The sequence below is a fragment of the Sitophilus oryzae genome, unplaced genomic scaffold (genome assembly GCF_002938485.1).
Source record: "Sitophilus oryzae breed Bouriz unplaced genomic scaffold, Soryzae_2.0 scaffold_857_pilon_pilon, whole genome shotgun sequence".
In the NCBI taxonomy this organism is placed as follows: domain Eukaryota; kingdom Metazoa; phylum Arthropoda; class Insecta; order Coleoptera; family Curculionidae; genus Sitophilus; species Sitophilus oryzae.
In genome coordinates this window covers 812,450-832,781 of record NW_022147480.1, presented here as the reverse complement: position 1 = coordinate 832,781, position 20,332 = coordinate 812,450, and the positions used below count along the sequence as shown (strand labels likewise).

Sequence of the window (20,332 nt, the reverse complement as noted above, 5' to 3'; positions counted from 1 at the left end):
TCAATTGTGCTTCGTTCAGTTACGTATTGCATGTTGTGACGTTGATATCTCAAAATCGCCAAAAATCGAGATACGCCTTTTCGTCATAAAGCCGACGATATGGGTTATTGGAATATTTTCAAAAAAAAACATGTACGCCACTGACTTGCCGTTTAATTCCAATTAAAAAGTTATCTCTTGATATTTTGTCGAATTCGTTCTCCTTGATGGAATAAACGCAATTTTATTAATAACAATTACAATAATTTCGAAAAATATTAAGATTTTAACACCCTGTAGCTACGAAACAAAGCAGAATCGGACATACATATATCGATATAAAAAATAAGTCTTATTTTACATTGAGGAATCTCCACGAGAGATAGCACATGTTTTTTTTTTTTTTTAATTTTCTGAATTTTTAGACAAAACAAAAAAAAAACATAACGAATTTATATTATCATTCTTCGTTTAAATAGATTGGATAAAACGCTGCCATCTTATCAAGAGACTCATCAATCACAGCTTAATATTTCTTTCATTCCGTAACAGATAAAGAACTTCTTTTCAGCATTAATATAAATGGTTTCAGCACTAGTCCTGTTCAATAGAGGAAATATTATTAGTCTTAATCTAGCTTAGAGACGTAAGGCATAACTCGTCTATAAAGATATTGTAACAATAGTCTCTATAATAATTTATCTCCTACATAAAGAAATTTAATAGAATGAGACGTACAGGACTACATAAATTATTATACCATACTAATTGAAAAAAAAACGGCGACAAAGACGGCTGGTTACCGACGATATATGATAATTTTAGCGTCAAGCCGACATCATTTACGTTGTAATTTATTTTTATTTGAATAAATAATACGAGATTAGTTCGAACTGTATTCTGGAAGTTTTGGCAGCATATTCTGCAGAGAAAAATAAGTAAAAAGTTGAGGCCATAAATGTATGTCTAAAATTTTTAGTTTCGGAGATACTGAGTGTAGAAGTTTATTTTTTATTTCAATTTTTTTGTCAATAATTTCTGAAGTAACGTCAATATTTGGAAGGATGAGGGGTGGTGCATGGGGTTTTTGACATGAGGGTGATTTTGATGTCAATATGACTCTTACTTACTTGTAGAGGGCTTGTTCACCACATACTACACGGGTATTTGTAGCTAAACGATGAGATTTTTACAAATTGTAAGTTTTAGGTTCGATGAAGGACTATTAGAGGTACAATTTCATAATTTTACAAGATACAAATTGTCCCAAATAAGTAAAAAATATCAAAGTTGTATTTTTTAAAATGGAACACCTAATATATTATTACATTACAGTTTCTACGATTAAAATAAAGGTAAATTTGATTAAGGTTTATTATACTTAAACCTTACCGTTTCACAAATATTTTCAATTTGTGAAATTACAGTAAAAATTTTAAGGCTTCATTTCTCAAAATTTATCAAAGTTTTAATACTAAATATTTACTGAAGTTTATTTACTGATCAGTTATTGTGTTGCAATAATAAAAATAATACTACCTTATACAGAGTATCTAAAAATTTATTTTAAATAATTATTAGCTTCAAACGGCAATAACTTGTTTTTTTTTAATGGAGACACCCTGTATATTTTACGAGAATCAGATGCACAATTTAATTGTCTATCAAATTATATTATACCATTTTTCTCTCTTTAAGTTTCCGTAGAAAATGCATTTTCTTGTAATTTAGAACTTATTTATCAATATACCCATGGACTATTAACATTTTAGATTATTTTTTAAGATGTGACAAATTTTTTAAAGTACAGATATAATATTGTCGATATAATTCGTTTATTTCATTAAAAAATAAAACTGTTTAAATATTTGTTAAAGAGGATCAATTAATATGATTCCAGTATTCAAACTACATTAACTGACTGTTTGCGTTGATTGACATTGATAATAATTGCTCCAAATACTAAAAAACTGAATTTTGTATGGGCATTAGACAGTGTGGTAGTAACACCTTAAAAATGATATTTCATTTTTAATACGTCTTATTTATAATAACAACAGAGACTTTTAATTTTGATAACTTATTATTATATTGATTTCTGAGTCAAATCCACATTTATTTATAATAATTTATTAACAACACAATTAAGTATGTAATTAATTAGTATGAGCGGAAATAATGGTGTTATATTTAATTAATGGTATACTCTTTTATAAAGATTTAAATAGTTTTCTTTTTGCATACAAATGGGCTAAATATTAATATTATCGTTTGCTAAAAACGACCAACAATACAATCTGTACATTTTGTACATTGTTGCTTTAAAAACAATCTAAAATGTCAATATTCCATGGATATATTGATAAATGAGGTCTAAATGATAAGAAAATGCATTTTCTACGAAAACTTGAAGGGATAGGTAAAAAATGGTATAATACAATTTGATAGACAATTTAATTGCATCTGATTCTCCTAAAATATACAGGGTATTCCATTTAAATTAAAAGAAGTTATTGCCGTTGAAGCTAATAATTGCCAAAATAGATTTTTAGACACTCTGTATAAGGTAGTATTATTTTTGTTATTGCAACGCAATAGCTGATCAATAAACAAACTTCATTAAATGACAGCATTACTTATTGATACTTGGAAGAAATGGCTTTAAAAACTACTGACTTCACAAATTGAAAATATTCAAAAATTATTTTTTCTTGATTTAAGTATAAACAATCAAACACCTTTATTTAATCGTAGAAAAATAATAATACTACAAGTGTTCCATTTAAGCTCTGGCACTGCACATTATTGGGACACTCTGTATCAAAAATATTTTAAATTGTAGCTCAAACACAATTTGTAAAAATCATCGTTGCCCTCGTAATCTGGTGAACAACTATACATGTTTTTAACATAGCTAAATTTTTCTTCGAAAAATATGATAAAACAGTTTCTTTTGAACTTTTGGGACAAAAACATTTCAAATTTATGATGTCAGTCTAATAAATATTTAGTCAACATATGCTTAATTTATGTAATGACAGATATTGATAATTTAGATTCAAAATATCTCGAGAACCATTACTCGTAGCGATCTACAAGTAGGAGTCAAGTAGTATTATTTATCAAGTAGATTCAAGTAGGAGTAGATTCAAGTAGGAGTATTGAAATCAAAATCACATTTTTTATGTCAAAAAAACCCAACGCAATTTTCATCCGAATATTGACGATACTTCAGAAATGATTTGGAAAAATCGAAATAAAATAAAACTTTATACACCCTATATCTCAGAACTAAGCACTTTAGGACATACATTTATTCAAACTTTCTAACTTATTTTTTATCACTGCGGAATATGCTGCCGCAGTTTCGGAATACAGTTCGGACCACCCTGTATAATAAGCTAAATTATAAAATTTATATTTTAAGCTAAAACACCCAGTAGATAAAAATATAAACCCAATTCTGGATCTATAACCTTCAAATTCAGATATTTATAATAATATCCATTAAAATAATAAAAATATCTAATCATTATGCTAAAATGTTGAAGCCAAGTGACAAAAACTTCCATAACCTTAGCAAAATTGATCAAAAATCTGTGATAACGCCTTTTAATGGCACCAGTAAATCAAAAAAAATAACTAAAATTTATATTATATAGCCGTACCACGATGGAAACACTAAAAAATGATCAAATAAACCGAAATTTTGAAATAAATTCATGTAACATACATATCCCACTCGTATAAAATCAAAAGAAATCTTTAGTAAAGCATATAAATAGAGACTAAACATAATAAAATAAGCACATCTATAGCTTTAAATTGTGAAATTACACAAAATATTCTTAAATTATTATAAAATCTAAACATCCTACCTTATTTAACCATGATGAAGAGAAAATATCACCTACAAAGTACCATTTTCACTATTTATTCACACAATTTCACGATTTGTTCACTAATTTACGCGTTTAAATTGAAAAATACACGACACACAACGTAAAATAATTTAAAACAAGTTAAATCAACACAGTTCAAGCCGTTTTTCCGTCTAGTAACGCCAAATAATAACAAACATTCAGTTTTTTTGTCGGCCGTTGCTAAGAGACTCTGGCAACCAAAGCCAACTATGTTGGATGATAGGAAAAACGGAGCGACTTTTGAATATTTCGTAGGGATGGTTTTTTCAGAGAATAATTAAAAGTTTCTTAGGATCTAATAGAGATAGAAATATGAAATTTTCAGTATAGGGATAATTCGAGGTGAGCTTTCTTTCTGGAATATGTTCCGCTTCCTGGCACTTCCGGTTTGACCGGAAATGGCCGTCAATTTCCTTATTTTAAATGGAACTGTCTATATTTTTTGCATTTTTGGATTTAGCATCAAATTCTAAACATGTTTTGTGTATAATGTTCTATACCTAAGTTTAATGGATTTTGAGATTTTGTAATTTTATGTCCAAAAAATACATAGGCTGAGTAGAAGTAGAGAATTATAGTTTTTTCTGAATTGATAAATTTTTATATAATTTATGTTGTCTGTGTCTTTTTAGAAAAGGTTTTATTTTATAGAAATTTTTATAGTAGTTGACTAAATATTATACAGGGTGGTACATAAAATTATGACAAAAATTTATATGCAGAAACCTACTTAAACTTGACTAATTCATTATGGAATCCTCAATTTTTGTTTTATGTTACTAAGTGTCAATAATAAATATTCCTATAGTTCAAATAAAATAAACTTTTAGTCAGGTCATTAAGTAGTATAGTACGTATAAGTAGGTACCTATCATAATACTGAAAAATTGATACTGTTTTAAAACAAACTAATCCTTTAAAATATTATTTGTTCCAAATTTTGTTATGTGTTTTTTTGTTTCTTTACATATTAGTTCAATTGTACCCTACATGGAAACTGGCATCGCCATTGTGGTGGCTAAAAGAACTGGAATTATATCTCCCACTGCCTTTCTGGAACCATTCGACGCCGCATCCTGGATGTTAGTGGGTGTTGTGGCTATCCATGCTTCAACCTTCACAATTTTCTTATTTGAATGGCTGTCGCCCAGCGGGTTCAATATGAAAGTCACCTTTAACAATGTAAGTAGCTATATTCCAGAATATACTTTTTTTTTTCCTCATGTGTCACCAAGCACTGCGCTCTGTAAGATCGATTGTATTTCTTCCCCATTTTTTAAATTTTTGTATTTTGTTCTTGAGGGCGCAATACCGTGGACTATAAGCCGATAAATGGTATATTGCTAGTTAGCTACTTTTTTTAATGAACATTGCTTTCCATAAAATCACTTTTCTGATTTCTTTCGAAAATCGACAACTATGAAACTATAATTTCTTCCCGGACACAAACGGTAGATTGTGAGACAGGAAATTGTAGAGAGAAACAAGTCCTATAACATAGGATACAAGATTTTAATGAACAGTGCTCTCCATAAAATCAATAAAATAAAAAATATACGAAATAATATACATATACTGATTTCTTTCGAAAGAAAATCGACAACTATGAAACTATGAGCCCTTCCCGGACACAAACGGTACATTGTGAGATAGGAAATTGTAGAAGAAACAAGCCTATAACATAGGAAAACCACATTTTAATAAACACAGTTTTCTATTGTAATTAGTAATTTTAGACATTGATTAAAACTATAAATATTCTTGTGGAATCTTTAGGAATAGTCAATTTAATTTAACAATCGGTAACTGTTTTCATATCAGTGTTTCCATGTTTACTTATTTTCTGAAGCCAAAACAATGTTTAACCTTGACTGCCTCGTATATATATATATATATATAAGCCCCTGTTATAAAAATTAGTTCCCACTTTCCTGAAATTGATCGAGACGCGCCGTGATTGGTTGTTTATTTTTTATTGTTAATATGGGTTAACAATAAAAAACAAACAACCAATCACTACTCATAAACGAGAAACCCCTTAAACACACAAAAATGGGACACCCAGTACATAGTTCTTCCATCCATCTTAGTTTGTTCCTTCCATGCACGTTCAAACGTGAGAACATCTGACAAAGGAAAACCGGAATTACAAATCTAAAGTAAGCGTTAAAAAAAGTGAAAATGTGGTCGTTTCCCGCATACGAGAGAAACCTTTGTGAGGCTTTCTGTGCGAAAATATTCAGGCTGGATCTTTGCCGAAAACACCAGGAACGATAAAATTCAATATTCAGCGTTGTTCGGGGACAAATAGGATTTCTAGTACGTCCTAGGAAAAGGAAATTAGGTAGTTTTTGTTGGGAAATGGTCTTTATGTAGCAAGGTGAAGGGCAAATAAAGAAATACAGAATATCTTATTTTGGTTTTAGTAGTTCTAAGAGTTTTAACAAAAGAATTTAATGCTGTACACAAAAAACAATAATTCATTTAGCAGAAACTTCTAAAGAATGTTTCTATTAAATTAGTAGTGTTTTTGCTCCCAGCAGATTAAACCAAATGCAATAAAATAAAGATAATATAAAGTAAATAATATAAATATAATATAAACAATCAAATCATTTCCCCGGAAGATGGATTGGAAATGGTAGAGCAGTATAATGGTCAGCGAGGTTCCTGGACCTGTCATCAAAGGGCGGGTTTGTAAAAGTGAAATCAATACATTACAACATTTACAATAAAGAGTACAACATGCATTCGGAAGTATACAAAGAATGTTCAAAGAGCTAAAAATAAAACTAAACGAAAAATAAATTTGTGCAATAGTGAGGGTAGTAACATTTTTGAATATATATAGCATTAGAAACTAGTTTGTAGAAGTTGATTTATTTCTAATAACTACGATTAATATTATACATATTATTGATCGCACACTGAGATTTCAAATTCACAATAAAAAAAGTTAAAAATAATATCTTTAAATTGCTGACCTATAAGATATGATTTATTTGAATTTTTCCTTATTCAATGTTAATTAGCGCTGATCAATATTATTGCGATGAATATAATCAGATTAAATAAAATTTTAAAAATCAGAGTCGGGCTTGAAATTATTTTAAATAATAATTAAATAGTTTTGTTGTTGTTAAGGTACCCAAAACAAAGGAAAAGTATAAAGTATGGTATATCATTGTACTTAGGAGACCGAGTTCTTTCAAAATCTGAAATAAAAAATGCAGATCTGTATTAAAAAAAAATAATTGGCCTCTCTATATCTTACAAATTATCAGCTAATTTGAAAATCTAAAAATACTGTCAGATAGCCCTAATAAAGTGGCTATGAGGATGTGCAATTAGTTTTATTTATTTTCTAAAATGTAACGACAGAAAAAAATAAAATTAATTTTCAAAAAAAATCCGTTTTTCAAACTCAGCAATCCACGAAATTTTTAAAACTTTTTTGATGACATCTTGGTGAACATCCCGAGACACAACTTTGCCCTAATTTAACCATGTTCGTATCTATTACGGTTATCGAAATACCCGAATTTGTAGCACCCTGTATAATATTAATTAAAGAACTGGGTTAAAACAATAATCTAATCTAGATTTTAATTATAAACCTGTCATAATTCACCACATAAATTAGATATTCCCAAAACTTTCTGAATACGATTTAGTCTCTCGTATCCCACCTGATTTCAATCTTCCTACATCCTTTATTCTTCGATTTAAAGGGATCTTCATCACATGTATGACCTTACATAGTACTAATCCCTTGAGCTATAGTAAATTTAAGGTCTTTCGTTTTAATTAAAACTATCTCTAGCCGATTTAAAGTTAGTAAAATAGACCAATCGGGATTTATGAGTGTGGAAATGCTCGGACTTTAGTTTGACTGGACCTCTGCCAATTCCTGTTTTGCATTTCAAATTGTCTGGATTTTCTTTTGGGGCTGTATTTATTGTTAGGATAAAAGTAAACTATGATTTTTATATTAGAGTTTGTTAGAAATTGAAGAAAGATTGTTTCATAAAGAATGAATCAGAAAATGACTGTAAATAAATCTTAAAGATGCCATTTGATGTTACTAAGGATTTTTTATTATGAGTTATCTCAAAATTTCACACTATTTCATCCCAAAGTATTTTTATAAAGAGATGTAAATCAGGTACAGCCACATTATAATAAAAAATTTAAAGATAAAGATAAAAAATTACCTGTGACATATGCTTTTTATACGCTAATAATTAAATAAGAAATATACCTGTCGTATGATTGATCTAAAGCTCTATATCAGGTTTTTGGCTTGTGGTAACGCACATTGGCAACGCATATTCTGAATATATTTTTGTCCATATACAGGTTGATTTAAACATATTTTCAAACCGAAGTTGTATATTTTTAAATAGAATACTATATATTTTTAGCTCAGTGGATTTGCCACTAAATTTTCGCTCCAAAAATACCGAGTGGTTTTTGAAATATAATCGTTTTTAAACCAAATTTACTGCCTATTTAAAGCCCTCTTAAAATTCTAAATTCGAAGAATTTTTTTTTAACAGGAAGTACCTACTATATAATAGTGTCTCGTTCATAATTCGGTCTACTAGAATTTGCAATCTTGTTTGACATATACAAGGCGAGTCAAAACTAGTCTACTCAGTACCCTGTTTTCCATCAATGTTGACAAATCTTAGATTTATGAAAATCACCTTTTTGAAATAATCTTCATGTTCATAAAATTCGAACTTTTAAAGGTAAAGATTATTTCACAAATATAAAATTTCCCATATTGGTGTATGGTATTTTGTATATCACATTTTTTGTTTGTTACTTAGTATATCCATTGTCTTAAAAAGATGGAAAATACTTATCTTTAAATGGTGGACATTACGATTACGATGTGCTACAGCAACTTGAACTATTTTTACGGTAACTGCATTTAAAGACTTGACATAAACGTTTTTATCGGTCCATAAATAGTTTTATGCACCGGCTAGTAGTATGTAGAAAAGGACCCATATCAGCTCTGTTTTTTTTGTCATTTCAGTACCTACATCTGAGGACATTTTAGCAGGTCGTAATTTTTTGTAATAAAACAAAGTTTATCGCCTCGTTAGTTTAATGTCATAGTAAAGAACGTATGAGTATCGATCTCAAAACTAAATAGAGTGTAAAAAATAGCACGATGTAAAGCAAATCGGGATATTAATTTATGAGCTAAATAGTAAATATGATTTTCTTTATTTTATTTTAATTTTTATAACTAGATTTTTGCTAAATAGTATACCACTAAATTAAAGTACGGCAATTAATACTAAAAATAAATTAATCTACGACAATGTCATTATGACACATTTAACATTGTCATTTGGATGTCATTATGGCTCAAATTCATAATAACACGCAAATTTTGAAATAAGAAACAAGCAAAAAAAGGTACCTAAATACGTTTATTTATTGTAAATATTAATTATAATATCAGTACAATTGTTTAAATTAATTCCAGACGATGACAGGTGAGTTGAATTTTTAGAAAGTAAATTTATTTCCTGAGTGCTTGAACTTGTTGAAGACCCATCATTGCCAGAAATGTTACCCAAAATGTTACATGACACTTTTTTCTTATTTTCTTTTGAATTGTCTGTGTTAGAGCGCCAACCACCATGTCTATTAACAGTTAATAAATCCACTCCTGAATCTGCAAGCAACGACGCAGACGATCTACGGAAACAATTTCCAGTGTATTGTTGTGGATTTGGAAGACTTAGGAACAATATTTTTTATACGGCATTTTCCCTAAAGTATTAATGCCAACAGGTTGCTTAATACATTTTCCACTTCTGTACCCCACAAAAATCGAGTATGCTCTGTGTTGCTTGGCCGCATAGCTATATATCTTCTAACCATTTCCACCATGTTTATTCCTTCAACATTCCCTTTCGATATAAAAAAATCTCGTCACATCTTTGTTACCGATCTATTAACTCGATACGCCGACAGGCTCCCGCAAGTCCCACTATCAATGAAACTTTTGTCAGGAAATAAGTTTTATCATCGGCTTCCAACAAAAAACGAGGTATGTCTTCTTTTCTTAAAATTCTCGATTTTTTTGACAGAAATCCTTCCGATTTTCTTTCTAGAAATGCAATTAAATGGACGTACTTACTAATATCTGTATTTTTCTTCACTGATATAACTGAACGTAGCATGGAATAATATACCCAAAGTGATGAAACCTTCCTATGTTTTGAAAGATGTTCAAAATATGCCAGGAGAACCTTTTCGTTACTACTATTCTTGATTTCTTTCCCTTTACACCAATCTTCAAGTTTTACATAGGCTTGCTCGTACGTTTGTCTTGATTTTTCGATTAAAAGACTTAAAGAACTATTTACAACTTATTTACAATTATTTATCTAACTATTTATCTAAAAGGAATTTATTTTGAATTTAGCGCGGCGATTGTAACTGTACGCGTCGACCGGTTGTTCTTCTCTGTCCTTGTCAGGCTTCAGGCGTCGGCTTATATATGAGAGAAACAGACAATCCAGATTTGACTCGAAAATTCTTAGCCGCGTTCTTTGTCTCACCAGCTTCTTATTCGTTCTCGAACGTCGCCGGACGTATTAGTCATAGCCGAGTGGTTCACACGGGCCCGCAACAATACCATTTTATCGTCTTGTATAAAAAATAACTAATATTAAACTGACATAAAGTGTCAAATTCGACAAGCGTAACCATAGTTTCTCGATATATAATTACATACAAGGTATTACTTTTAAACCTTTTTATATTTTTTGGAACGTTTGAAATTGTTTAAAAATATTTGTGGCGTTTGATAAAAATAGCATGCTCTATTCGGAGTAAGAATTACTTTTTGTGGCTCGCCTGTATGTCAAATAACGATGAAAAAAAGTGTCATTTTTACTCCTAATATAACAATATACTATTATAAATACTAAACTTTTATTTTTTTTACTTGAAACCCATTATTCTATACATAAAAAATAACTTTTTCAGGTTATTTAATTAAAAAAAAAGTTTCATTGTTTACCATCAACTGGAACAATGGCTGACTGTAATATACCGATATACCAGCATGGTCGTCGCATAAAATAAACTCTCGGTCTCGTATCGCACAATACATAAAGTGTATAAATAGCGTTAAAGCCTGGCTTGCTGGCAGTTATAAAATAATTTATATGGCCGTTTCTGTTCCGGCATCAACAGTAATTTTCGGTTGCGATGATTCGGCACTTCAAACCAAGCTCGTGCTAGTCCTCTATAGAAATTTCAATGTTAAATACAGGGTGAGTTTTCTACGATGGGTATCTTGGAAACTACTGGAGCTAGAGAGTTGGGTAAATGGGGAAAGAATTGCAGTCTTGTGTAGACAAACATATGCTCCTTTCGAATTTTTGAAAAAGTTTGACTCACTAGATATTTAGAAAAAAAAACAAATTTCGGCTATTTTGAAAATGCTCTCTAATTCCATTTTAATCTATTTTAGACAAAAATGCCAGATTTAGGTTTGGTGCATTCTCCGCCGGTGCTGCCACTATCGGAAAATATCGTAAACAACTGATATAGTGGTCCCAACTGTATTGCGAAAACGTCGGCGGCATATTCTACAATATTCTGAAGTAACGTCAATATTTGGATGAAAATTAGTGTCTGGGAGTTTTTTAAAAATCAGCGGAACAATATTGAACAAGTACCACATTTTAGATATTTAGGAAGCTGGCTAAATAGTGAAAATACATGTGACGAAGAAGTAAAAGCAAGAATTGAAATGGCACGTAGAACATTCAAAAAATGGAATACCACGCCCACTAATAGAAACATGTCACTGCAAACCCGATTGCGAACACTACATTGTTACATATGGTCCACTCTTCTTTACGGATGCGAGATATGGACGCTAAAAGTCGAGAATATAAATAAAATAGAAGCCTTGGAAATGTGGTGCTACCGGAGAATTCTTAAAATTTCTTGGACCGAACATTCAAGCGGAAGTTCTTGGACAGCTGAACAAAGATCGGGAACTGTTAACCACCATGAAGGCCAGAAAAGTTAGCTACTTCGGACACATAATGCGTGGCGCCAAATATTATATTCCTCGTTTGATTATTCAAGGAAAAGTCGAAGGGAGAAGATGGGTAGGTCGAAAGAAACTGTCATGGCTCAGAAATATACGGAACTGGACCGGTCTGGGGGTGGAGAGGCTGTTTCATGCAGCAGAAGAGAGAGAACTCTTCCACGAAATAGTCATGGAGATCGCCAACGTCTGAAGACAAGCACGGCACCGCAAGAAGAAAGTTTTTGACATGAGAAATTTGATTTTGATGTCAATAAGCTTCCTAATGGAAAAGGTTAATTCACGAGCGATGAAACCGCGAGGGAATTAATTTCGGGAGACGATAATACAATTTTATCGTCGTGTATAACACAATATTTTTTTCCATAGCGAGTTACGTTTTAAAAAATGTTCAGAAATTATTATTTAAAGGAATCTATTACGAGTAGATAAAATATCGTGCTGGGTTGGCGTTGGTTTCTATGTAATTTGACAAATAAATATAAAGCTGTCTTTTTAGTTGTCAGTTTTGAGTCAATATTTTTTAATTCTCTTTCGTGTCGATTGCTGATTGAATTGGAGCCAGAAATGGCTCAAAACGAATTAAGTAAATTACCAACAGATATTCAGGCTGAGGCGACAAACGCCATATCCAAACTACTTCCATTTAAATCCCAAATAAGTTATGAAAAGGAATACAAAAGTTTATAGGAATAAGGAATACAAAGAAGAAATAAAGTTTTTAACCTATCCTCGCTGTTAAAGTAGCATTTAATCTACCCTTGCGGTTAAAGTACCGTATGATCGAGAAAAAACGGCGTCATCGATGGCTATGAAATGAAGATCGCTGTTATTTTATATGTAAATTTATATGGGAAATGTCATCGATCGTCATTTCCCAACCAACTTGACGACATTTTTTTTCGATCATACGGTACTATTTTAACTATTTTTGATAGATATAAGGCAATTTTAACAGTTGCTATGAAACAAATACCTTTAATAGAATTTCAGATACGACAGAGGATTGAAAAAACATTTTGTGCATATTCATCCTGTTATATTTTAAGAATAATGTGCTCTTGTAATACTTTTTGAAAAAGGGAAACTTTCATTCGACAAAACTTTTAATTCGATGAGTTAACGAATGAATCATGACGCAGCAAACAGCCCGAAAACTTCACCTTTTAATAAAACTAAAGAAAAGCTGGAGGAAACTTCTTAGCAAGGTACATTTCATTAATTTTCAGTTATAAGATAAATGAAAGCTGTCAACTTCAAGCTGTTTTTCAAATTGAAATTGTAAAGAGCGAATCACAATAGACTCGGTAGACAACTTTATCAGCAAATTGTAACAAAGGCAGACTTCTTATTTTATTTAAAATAAATTATAATCTGTGTTTAACAGAGAGTGTCTTATTTTATTGAATATATAACTACTGTATAAAAATAATTATTTTTAAGTTAAACAATAATAGAACTGTAAATGAATTTTAGGAAAGCAATATTTTGTTAAGAAGAATTTCTTTTCTTATTTATCTCAAAATTTAACATTATTTCATCCCAAAACATTTTTATAAAGAAATGCAAATCAGGTACAGACAAATTATAATAAGAAATATTTGTAATAACAAGGGTTAAAATAATTTATAAATTAAACAGATATTTTTCAAGTTCAATTATATTTGTAAACGTTAGATTTTTATTGGATTTTCAAGCCTCCGTTTTGCCTGTGATTGGTGTCATTTTATATTTTCATTTTCGTAACGATTTCGCTGTTTTGCTTATAGCCTAAGCGCTAGCAACGTTTTTAAGAGAGAATTTTAAGAAAGTTGGTTCTTAATATATCTTTTGCTATGCTCTCCTGGACAGGGGGGACTGTCTGACTGCCGGTAGACATTGCGTTCACTATTGCGCATAAAACTCTGTATTCAACATCTGTTCACAACTGCGCATCACAAATTCGCCCTGTATTTCAGGAACTAAAGAGGCTAGACAAACCTATGTGTAGCATATTCAGTTTTATAAAAAAAAGTAGCAAAGTAATATGAAAATCGCGTCATTTTATATCTACTTATAAACCAGAAATCTCGTAAAACACACGAAAATGGGATACCCGGTACAGATGTGATGAGCATTAGTGAACCGCATTAGTCTACCGGCAGCCAGACGGTCCGCACTCTGATCAGGAGAGCGTAGCAAAAGATATATTGAAGAACCAGCTTTCTTAAAATTCTCGTTTTTCCGACGGTGCTAGCTCTTGTACCATTATATTTTTAATAAGGTTAGATTAAATTTGTCAAAAATGTGTCAAAACGTCCGTTATCGTACGATCTTTCTCCGTTGACGGGCTGGAGCAAAAAATTTACGAATAAAAAGTGGCGCGAAAACGCTATGATCAATCAGAGCGCAGCGCCGCACCGTCGCACAGTGCTTCGTCCCATGGACAAAAATCGAAAAAAAAAAGTTAAAATTTACTAATATCTGAATATGTAATTTTATACTTATAGCAATGTTCAACCATCCTGTATATTATTTTTCATAAACAGTGATGTTTGTTAGCAAATATTTTCACTAAAAATAAATTTTGCGATCATTATCTTATCAGTGAAAAGAATAACATTAATAGTAGTTCTGTATATTATAGAGTTAAACGGTAGGTACTTAATTGAAAGCCACTATGGATATTGTCAAACAGGGTATATACTTTAAATTTATTTCTAAACAAGTTCGTGATTGTTTAGTTTTTATTTATTTTTTAAGATGATTCTTAAATGGGTATAAAAATTTTACGTTTTCAAACTTCAAAAAGGCATTTAAAAAACATATCAAAACATATCGTATTTATTGAATATTTTTGTTGTCGTATTCATACACTTTTAATTTTTGTATAGTTCACCTGCGTCTGCTTGCGACGAACTTTATTTTATAATACTTTTCAGATGGAGTAAAATTGATAAGCAATGTCTCTCGTTAATACTTGGCTTGATCATAAGAACTCAAAATTATTTTTATTTAAAAAAATGTGTTCTTGATTAGATATTGATGAACCTTCCAGTCAAATGAGACACACTTGTGCCTGAAAAAGCCCACTATGTCGGAGCGAAACGTCCCATAAAAAAAGTTTCCATTTTTCAATTTATTATAAAACCTCATACCCATGAAAAGGAAAAAATAATATATGGATATGGTCTATTAAAGAGGTAACTATTAACATCCGAACCCCTCATACCAACAAAAAGAACAGTAACAACGCGAAAAAGTAACATATTAGAAAATGATGTACCGAAATATCTTATATGTGAGGATACTTCATCTACCTGTGATTTGGATACTATACATTTGGAAAATTCTGTCAGCAGTGATTCTTCTGAATCAGAGTAGTTACGATCTATGCATTTTGTTGTCCTAAAGTAAATTTATAGTATCTTAAGTTTTTTTTTAATTAAATATAACATTAATGTTTCTTTTTCATTAAAGAAAAACATTGTAGGAATCATGTTCTAATGTTATTTCAATTCTTTTTTATCACAGGGATTTATTTAATACTTACACCGCTTTCATACTATAAATTATTATTTCCTTAGATGGAACACAGCTCCAACATTTTTATTATTTATAAGATTTTTTTTCATAAACGTGGGACTAAGAACATCATCATTTAGTACAACGAGAGTACTCATCATTTGTGTCAAATAAACCTAGTTTGAATACATTGCCTACACTAAAAGAGAAGTTTTTCATTTTTGTCCTCTAGAGCCATATGTTCGAAGCACTGTGCGTCGGACCATCGTATCAACGGATAAAGGCTGATTCATGGTACACCGGGCCGTACCCGAGCCGGGCACGTTCCGTGCAGTAGACACCGGGCCACGTCCGGGCCTTCAATATATGCTACACCGAGTGGACAACGGGGATCGTGTCCGTGCCGATTATATTCTAGAAAACAGTGTTGCCGCAGTGGTATATTTGTACCAAATTTGATACTTTTAATTCTATTTGGTACAGTGGTACTACATTGTCAAATCCAGGATGATTTGGTACAATAATTATTTCCCACGCGCACCGAAAATAAATAGATATTTAATAATTATTGTCGTTGATATTGCATTAAACGCTTACCGATACCATTCGGAGACAATCCACATTAATTAACGACGTATTATAAACGTTGTAATGTCTATAGCGTTGCCTATATTAAATAACCCGAAGAAAAAACTTGAAAATTTGCTGTTTCTAACATGCTTCTATATTTGTGTTTTTTTTTAATAAAATTTAAGTTTTCCAAGTATTGTGTGTAGTATTAGAATTACTTAGATTTCTTCAACCTATACATACTTATAATTGGGTTTTCTGAATTTCTATTTCATGTTTTTCGTCTCGATTTGTGTCTTTCTCCAGGAAGTTTTTTTATGTAGAAATTTATGAAGAAATTCACAGCGACCAAACCGGTTAAAGTCATTTGCAGATGTATTTTGTTGTGCTTTAAAGAATTGTACCAAAGTGGTACATTTTTAGTTTATAATGTGGTACGCGCTAAAAGTTGGGTGCGGCAACACTGCTAGAAAACAGTCGCTATAGGCCCGTAGACGAACGAAGTATTTAGCCCGGGCGACTCATTTATGTTTGCCGCAACGGGGCCGGACCGTAGCGGATCCGAGGAAAAATGTACACCGACATTTCTCGGACGGAGCACGAACGGGTTCCGGCGAAGCTCGGCCCGTGCTCGGCTTAGCATGAATGCATAGGTATAAATAACATTTGACAATGTTTGGCCGTGCGTTCACCGTCGCACGGCCCCGGCCCGTCACGGTGTACCATGAATCAGCCTTAAGGGACGCATGATAATCAAGCTTCATAGACGGACTATATTCCAGGTTTCTTTTTTCTCTGTTCTAGGGTGTTCCTTCCACGGCTCACCGCTTCTCCTTGTTCCGCACCTACTGGCTGGTGTGGGCTGTGTTGTTCCAGGCGGCCGTCCACGTGGATTCACCCCGCGGGTTCACCTCCCGCTTCATGACCAACGTGTGGGCAATGTTCGCCGTCGTCTTCCTCGCTATCTACACTGCCAACCTGGCCGCCTTCATGATCACCAGAGAGGAATTCTTCGAATTTTCTGGTAAAACGATTGTTCCCCATACAGCACATCAAATCACATTTACGATGTGTATACATTATTAGATGCAGACACAGGGTGACACAATTCCCCCGATGTAAATATGCTACGTTTACACATTGTAGTTCAACACGTATGCACAAAGGTTAAACGTCCGCCTCACAAAGTAGCCACAGTATAGCATTTACGTATACACAAAGTGAGGGATACACAGTGTGTCGTAGGATACACAGTGCTTGTGTATTACGTTTAAACTCTGTTTACACATTGCAGTTGTGACTACCGCGTGTATACGTATGTATTTTGCTTCGTATATACAGGGTGGCGCCTCTCATACGCCGCGGAAGATCCAAAGAGAACGGTAGTTTATATCGAAATGAAATTTTGGCAGCATATGTATGTCAACTGAAAGCATTTTATAAAAATATAGAATTATACAGGGTGTCCCCAAAAAAGTTACACCTCAAAGATGTGTTTTCTAATGGAACACCCTATATATTAATTGATTTTTTGGATTCTAGGAAAAAAATAAAGATGAGTTTTATTAAAGAAGCATATACCTAAAATCTAAAAATTTTGACATATTTCACATTTTCTGAAAATGAAGAGTAAATTTTAAATTTCGACAACAGCTACCTAAATTTTAGTTGACCTCGTATAGCCTGATATTTAATTACAGTAACCATTGTATGTTAAACCAAATTGAAATTTGACCCGAAAAGTTATACCGGGTGAGACAAAATTAATATGGAACCTTAAAATATGGAACCAAAATTAATATGGAACCAAAATTAATATTAGTTCTTTAAAAAACCAAGTTACTCCTTTATTTTAAATAGAACACCCAGTATATTTTTCCGGTGTTAAATGGGGAATTTATATATCTTCAAAATTAAAATTAAGGTTGCCTACCCCTCAGACAAAGATTTTCCTATATATTTTAATTTTTATAATTTTGCGTCAGTAGATCTTTATTATTTGAAAAAATCTAGGTGGCTGTGTAATATATCTTTTGTTAATTTAACAAACATTAAAGATTGTAACGTAAAATACTCAAAGGTAATAAAACGATACACGTTTAAAACATATTTTAATTAGTACAGAATTAAAACTAGAGATATATAATTTTGGCAAGGTCAAGCCCTAGATATCATTTACTTGGCCCATACTCTTATTTTGTTGGCACTTAGCCTGTTTTAGCTGCCCTTATCAAACAAAATAATAAGTAAAATTTAAACATAGAATGTAAAAAATACTTAGTCTCGCAGTGTTGTGAGATCGTATTTTGCAAAACCAAGTTATTTATTTTGTTTCGTTTCTATGGAAGTATTTATTCAACAACTTTGTTATACACACACCGGAAAAATCTAGGGATATAATTTTATTAAAGTTAAAAATAAATGTTTTGAATAAACAACCACATATTTGTAGGCCGATTCTTTCTACTTCGATTGAAACGAAGTAGTCACACTAGTTATTTCTAAATTTGGGATATTTGCAGAAGTGTTTGTGCATTTTTTGTCAAATGTATAGAAAGCACCTAGCATCAATTGTTCGAATTTAACCTGTACTGGCTATGTTTTTATGATAACTGGCCAGAATTCATTCAAATAACTCTGTTTAGTATTAAACGACATTATGGAGCGTAGACATCTTAACAGAGACGAAATGCTAAGGGCCATGGGTATGCTCGATGCTGGAATGCGCCAAATCGACGTAGCTAGAGCATTAAATACAACGCAAAGTGTAATATCGCGATTAAGTGCACGCTACCGTGAAAGTGGTGATGTTGCTGACAGGCACACAGGGCGACATCGCATTACTACCCCACAGCAAGATCATTTTTTACAATTAAATGCTCGACGCCGACCGACTCTTATAGCACCAGAGCTTAGTTTAATTCTCCAGGAAACACATAATGTAACCGTTAGTGCTGACACTGTTCGCAATAGATTAAGAGAGGTCAACTTAAGAAGCAGACGCCCCTGGAGAGCTCAACCCTTAACGAGAGGAAATCGAGAGGTACAATATTTGTGGGCTCAAGATCATGTTCAGCGGTCGAATGAACAATGGGCCAATGTTCTCTTCACGGATGGTTCACGCTTTGGAATTCATCCAGATTCGAGAAGGCTTAGGGTATGGAGAGAACCGGGAAATCTTATTCGGTTGGATCATGTTCAGGAAGTGCACCCTTATCAAGGTGGAACAGTTATGGTCTGGGGAGGAATCCAGTTAGGCCGAAAAACCGATCTCGTTTTTCTTGAAAGGTTTCTAACAGGAATCACATATCGTGATTTAATTCTTGAGCCTGTCGTATTACCGTATGCCAATGATTTTGGGAAAAACTTCATTCTTATGCATGACAATGCACGGCCTCATACAGCCAGAGTGGTAAGTGAGTTTATCAATGCTCATCAATAAACATCTTACCCTGGCCGGCACAATCTCCTGACCTCAACCCCATCGAGCACGTATGGGACGCGGTCCAAAGAAGAATTTTGAGAATGGATATTCTTCGTGAAACTCGTAGGGATCTGATTCGGGCCGTGAATGCAGCGTGGCAGGCTGTACCTCAAGAAGAGATCGACAACCTGATCAGGAGCATGGAGAGACGATGTAGGGCTGTAATGAATAGTAGAGGAGGCCATACCCTTTATTAAATAAAAATGGTTTTATCTTTTTTTTTTTAATTCACAGTTTAGAATTAAAAAAAATTGTGTATTTTTCTGAATTCAATAAATATCAATATAAATTTGGAAATTTCGGTAAATTTCGCATTTTTATTTCCAATACGTCCTGTAAACTATTTGTTTATTTTAATTTTATTATATCAGAAATGCAAATAATAAAATTACTGACGATGGCTGGATAAAATTATAATATCCCTAAACTTTTCCGGTGTGTGTAGCTTGTGTGATTAAAACAATAATCAACTATTCCAGCTACTAAGTAAATCTAAACAGTGCACTTAAGAATAAAGTATTCTAGTTAGTAAAATATGATACCGTGCAAATGCAGATCAACACTGTTCAATTGGAGCGATTTTGTATGTGTTTGTCCTTTATTTTACTCAATGCTTTTTATTTAACGACTGGCTTTAATGGACCCTTAATATCATAGTTTAATATTGCAGTGGCTTCAAATATTCGTCAAATATTTTTATATCATGCAAGAAAAATATTCCCAGACAAAAAAGAACACAGAATAGCTATTATTATATTAAAGGCCCCTTAAAAG

At 32.1% G+C, this 20,332-nt stretch overlaps 1 protein-coding gene across 1 annotated transcript in view; it reads left to right on the top strand.

The window, feature by feature from the left end:
• The window catches only part of LOC115889906 (glutamate receptor ionotropic, NMDA 2B), a 285,735-nt gene that overhangs the window by 218,109 nt on the left and 47,294 nt on the right, over nucleotides 1-20,332 (top strand). Inside the window, exon 10 of the mRNA XM_030909998.1 lies at nucleotides 16,879-17,098. Within this exon, the coding sequence (XP_030765858.1) occupies nucleotides 16,879-17,098 (220 nt within the window). The remainder of the gene's footprint in view (nucleotides 1-16,878; nucleotides 17,099-20,332) is intronic.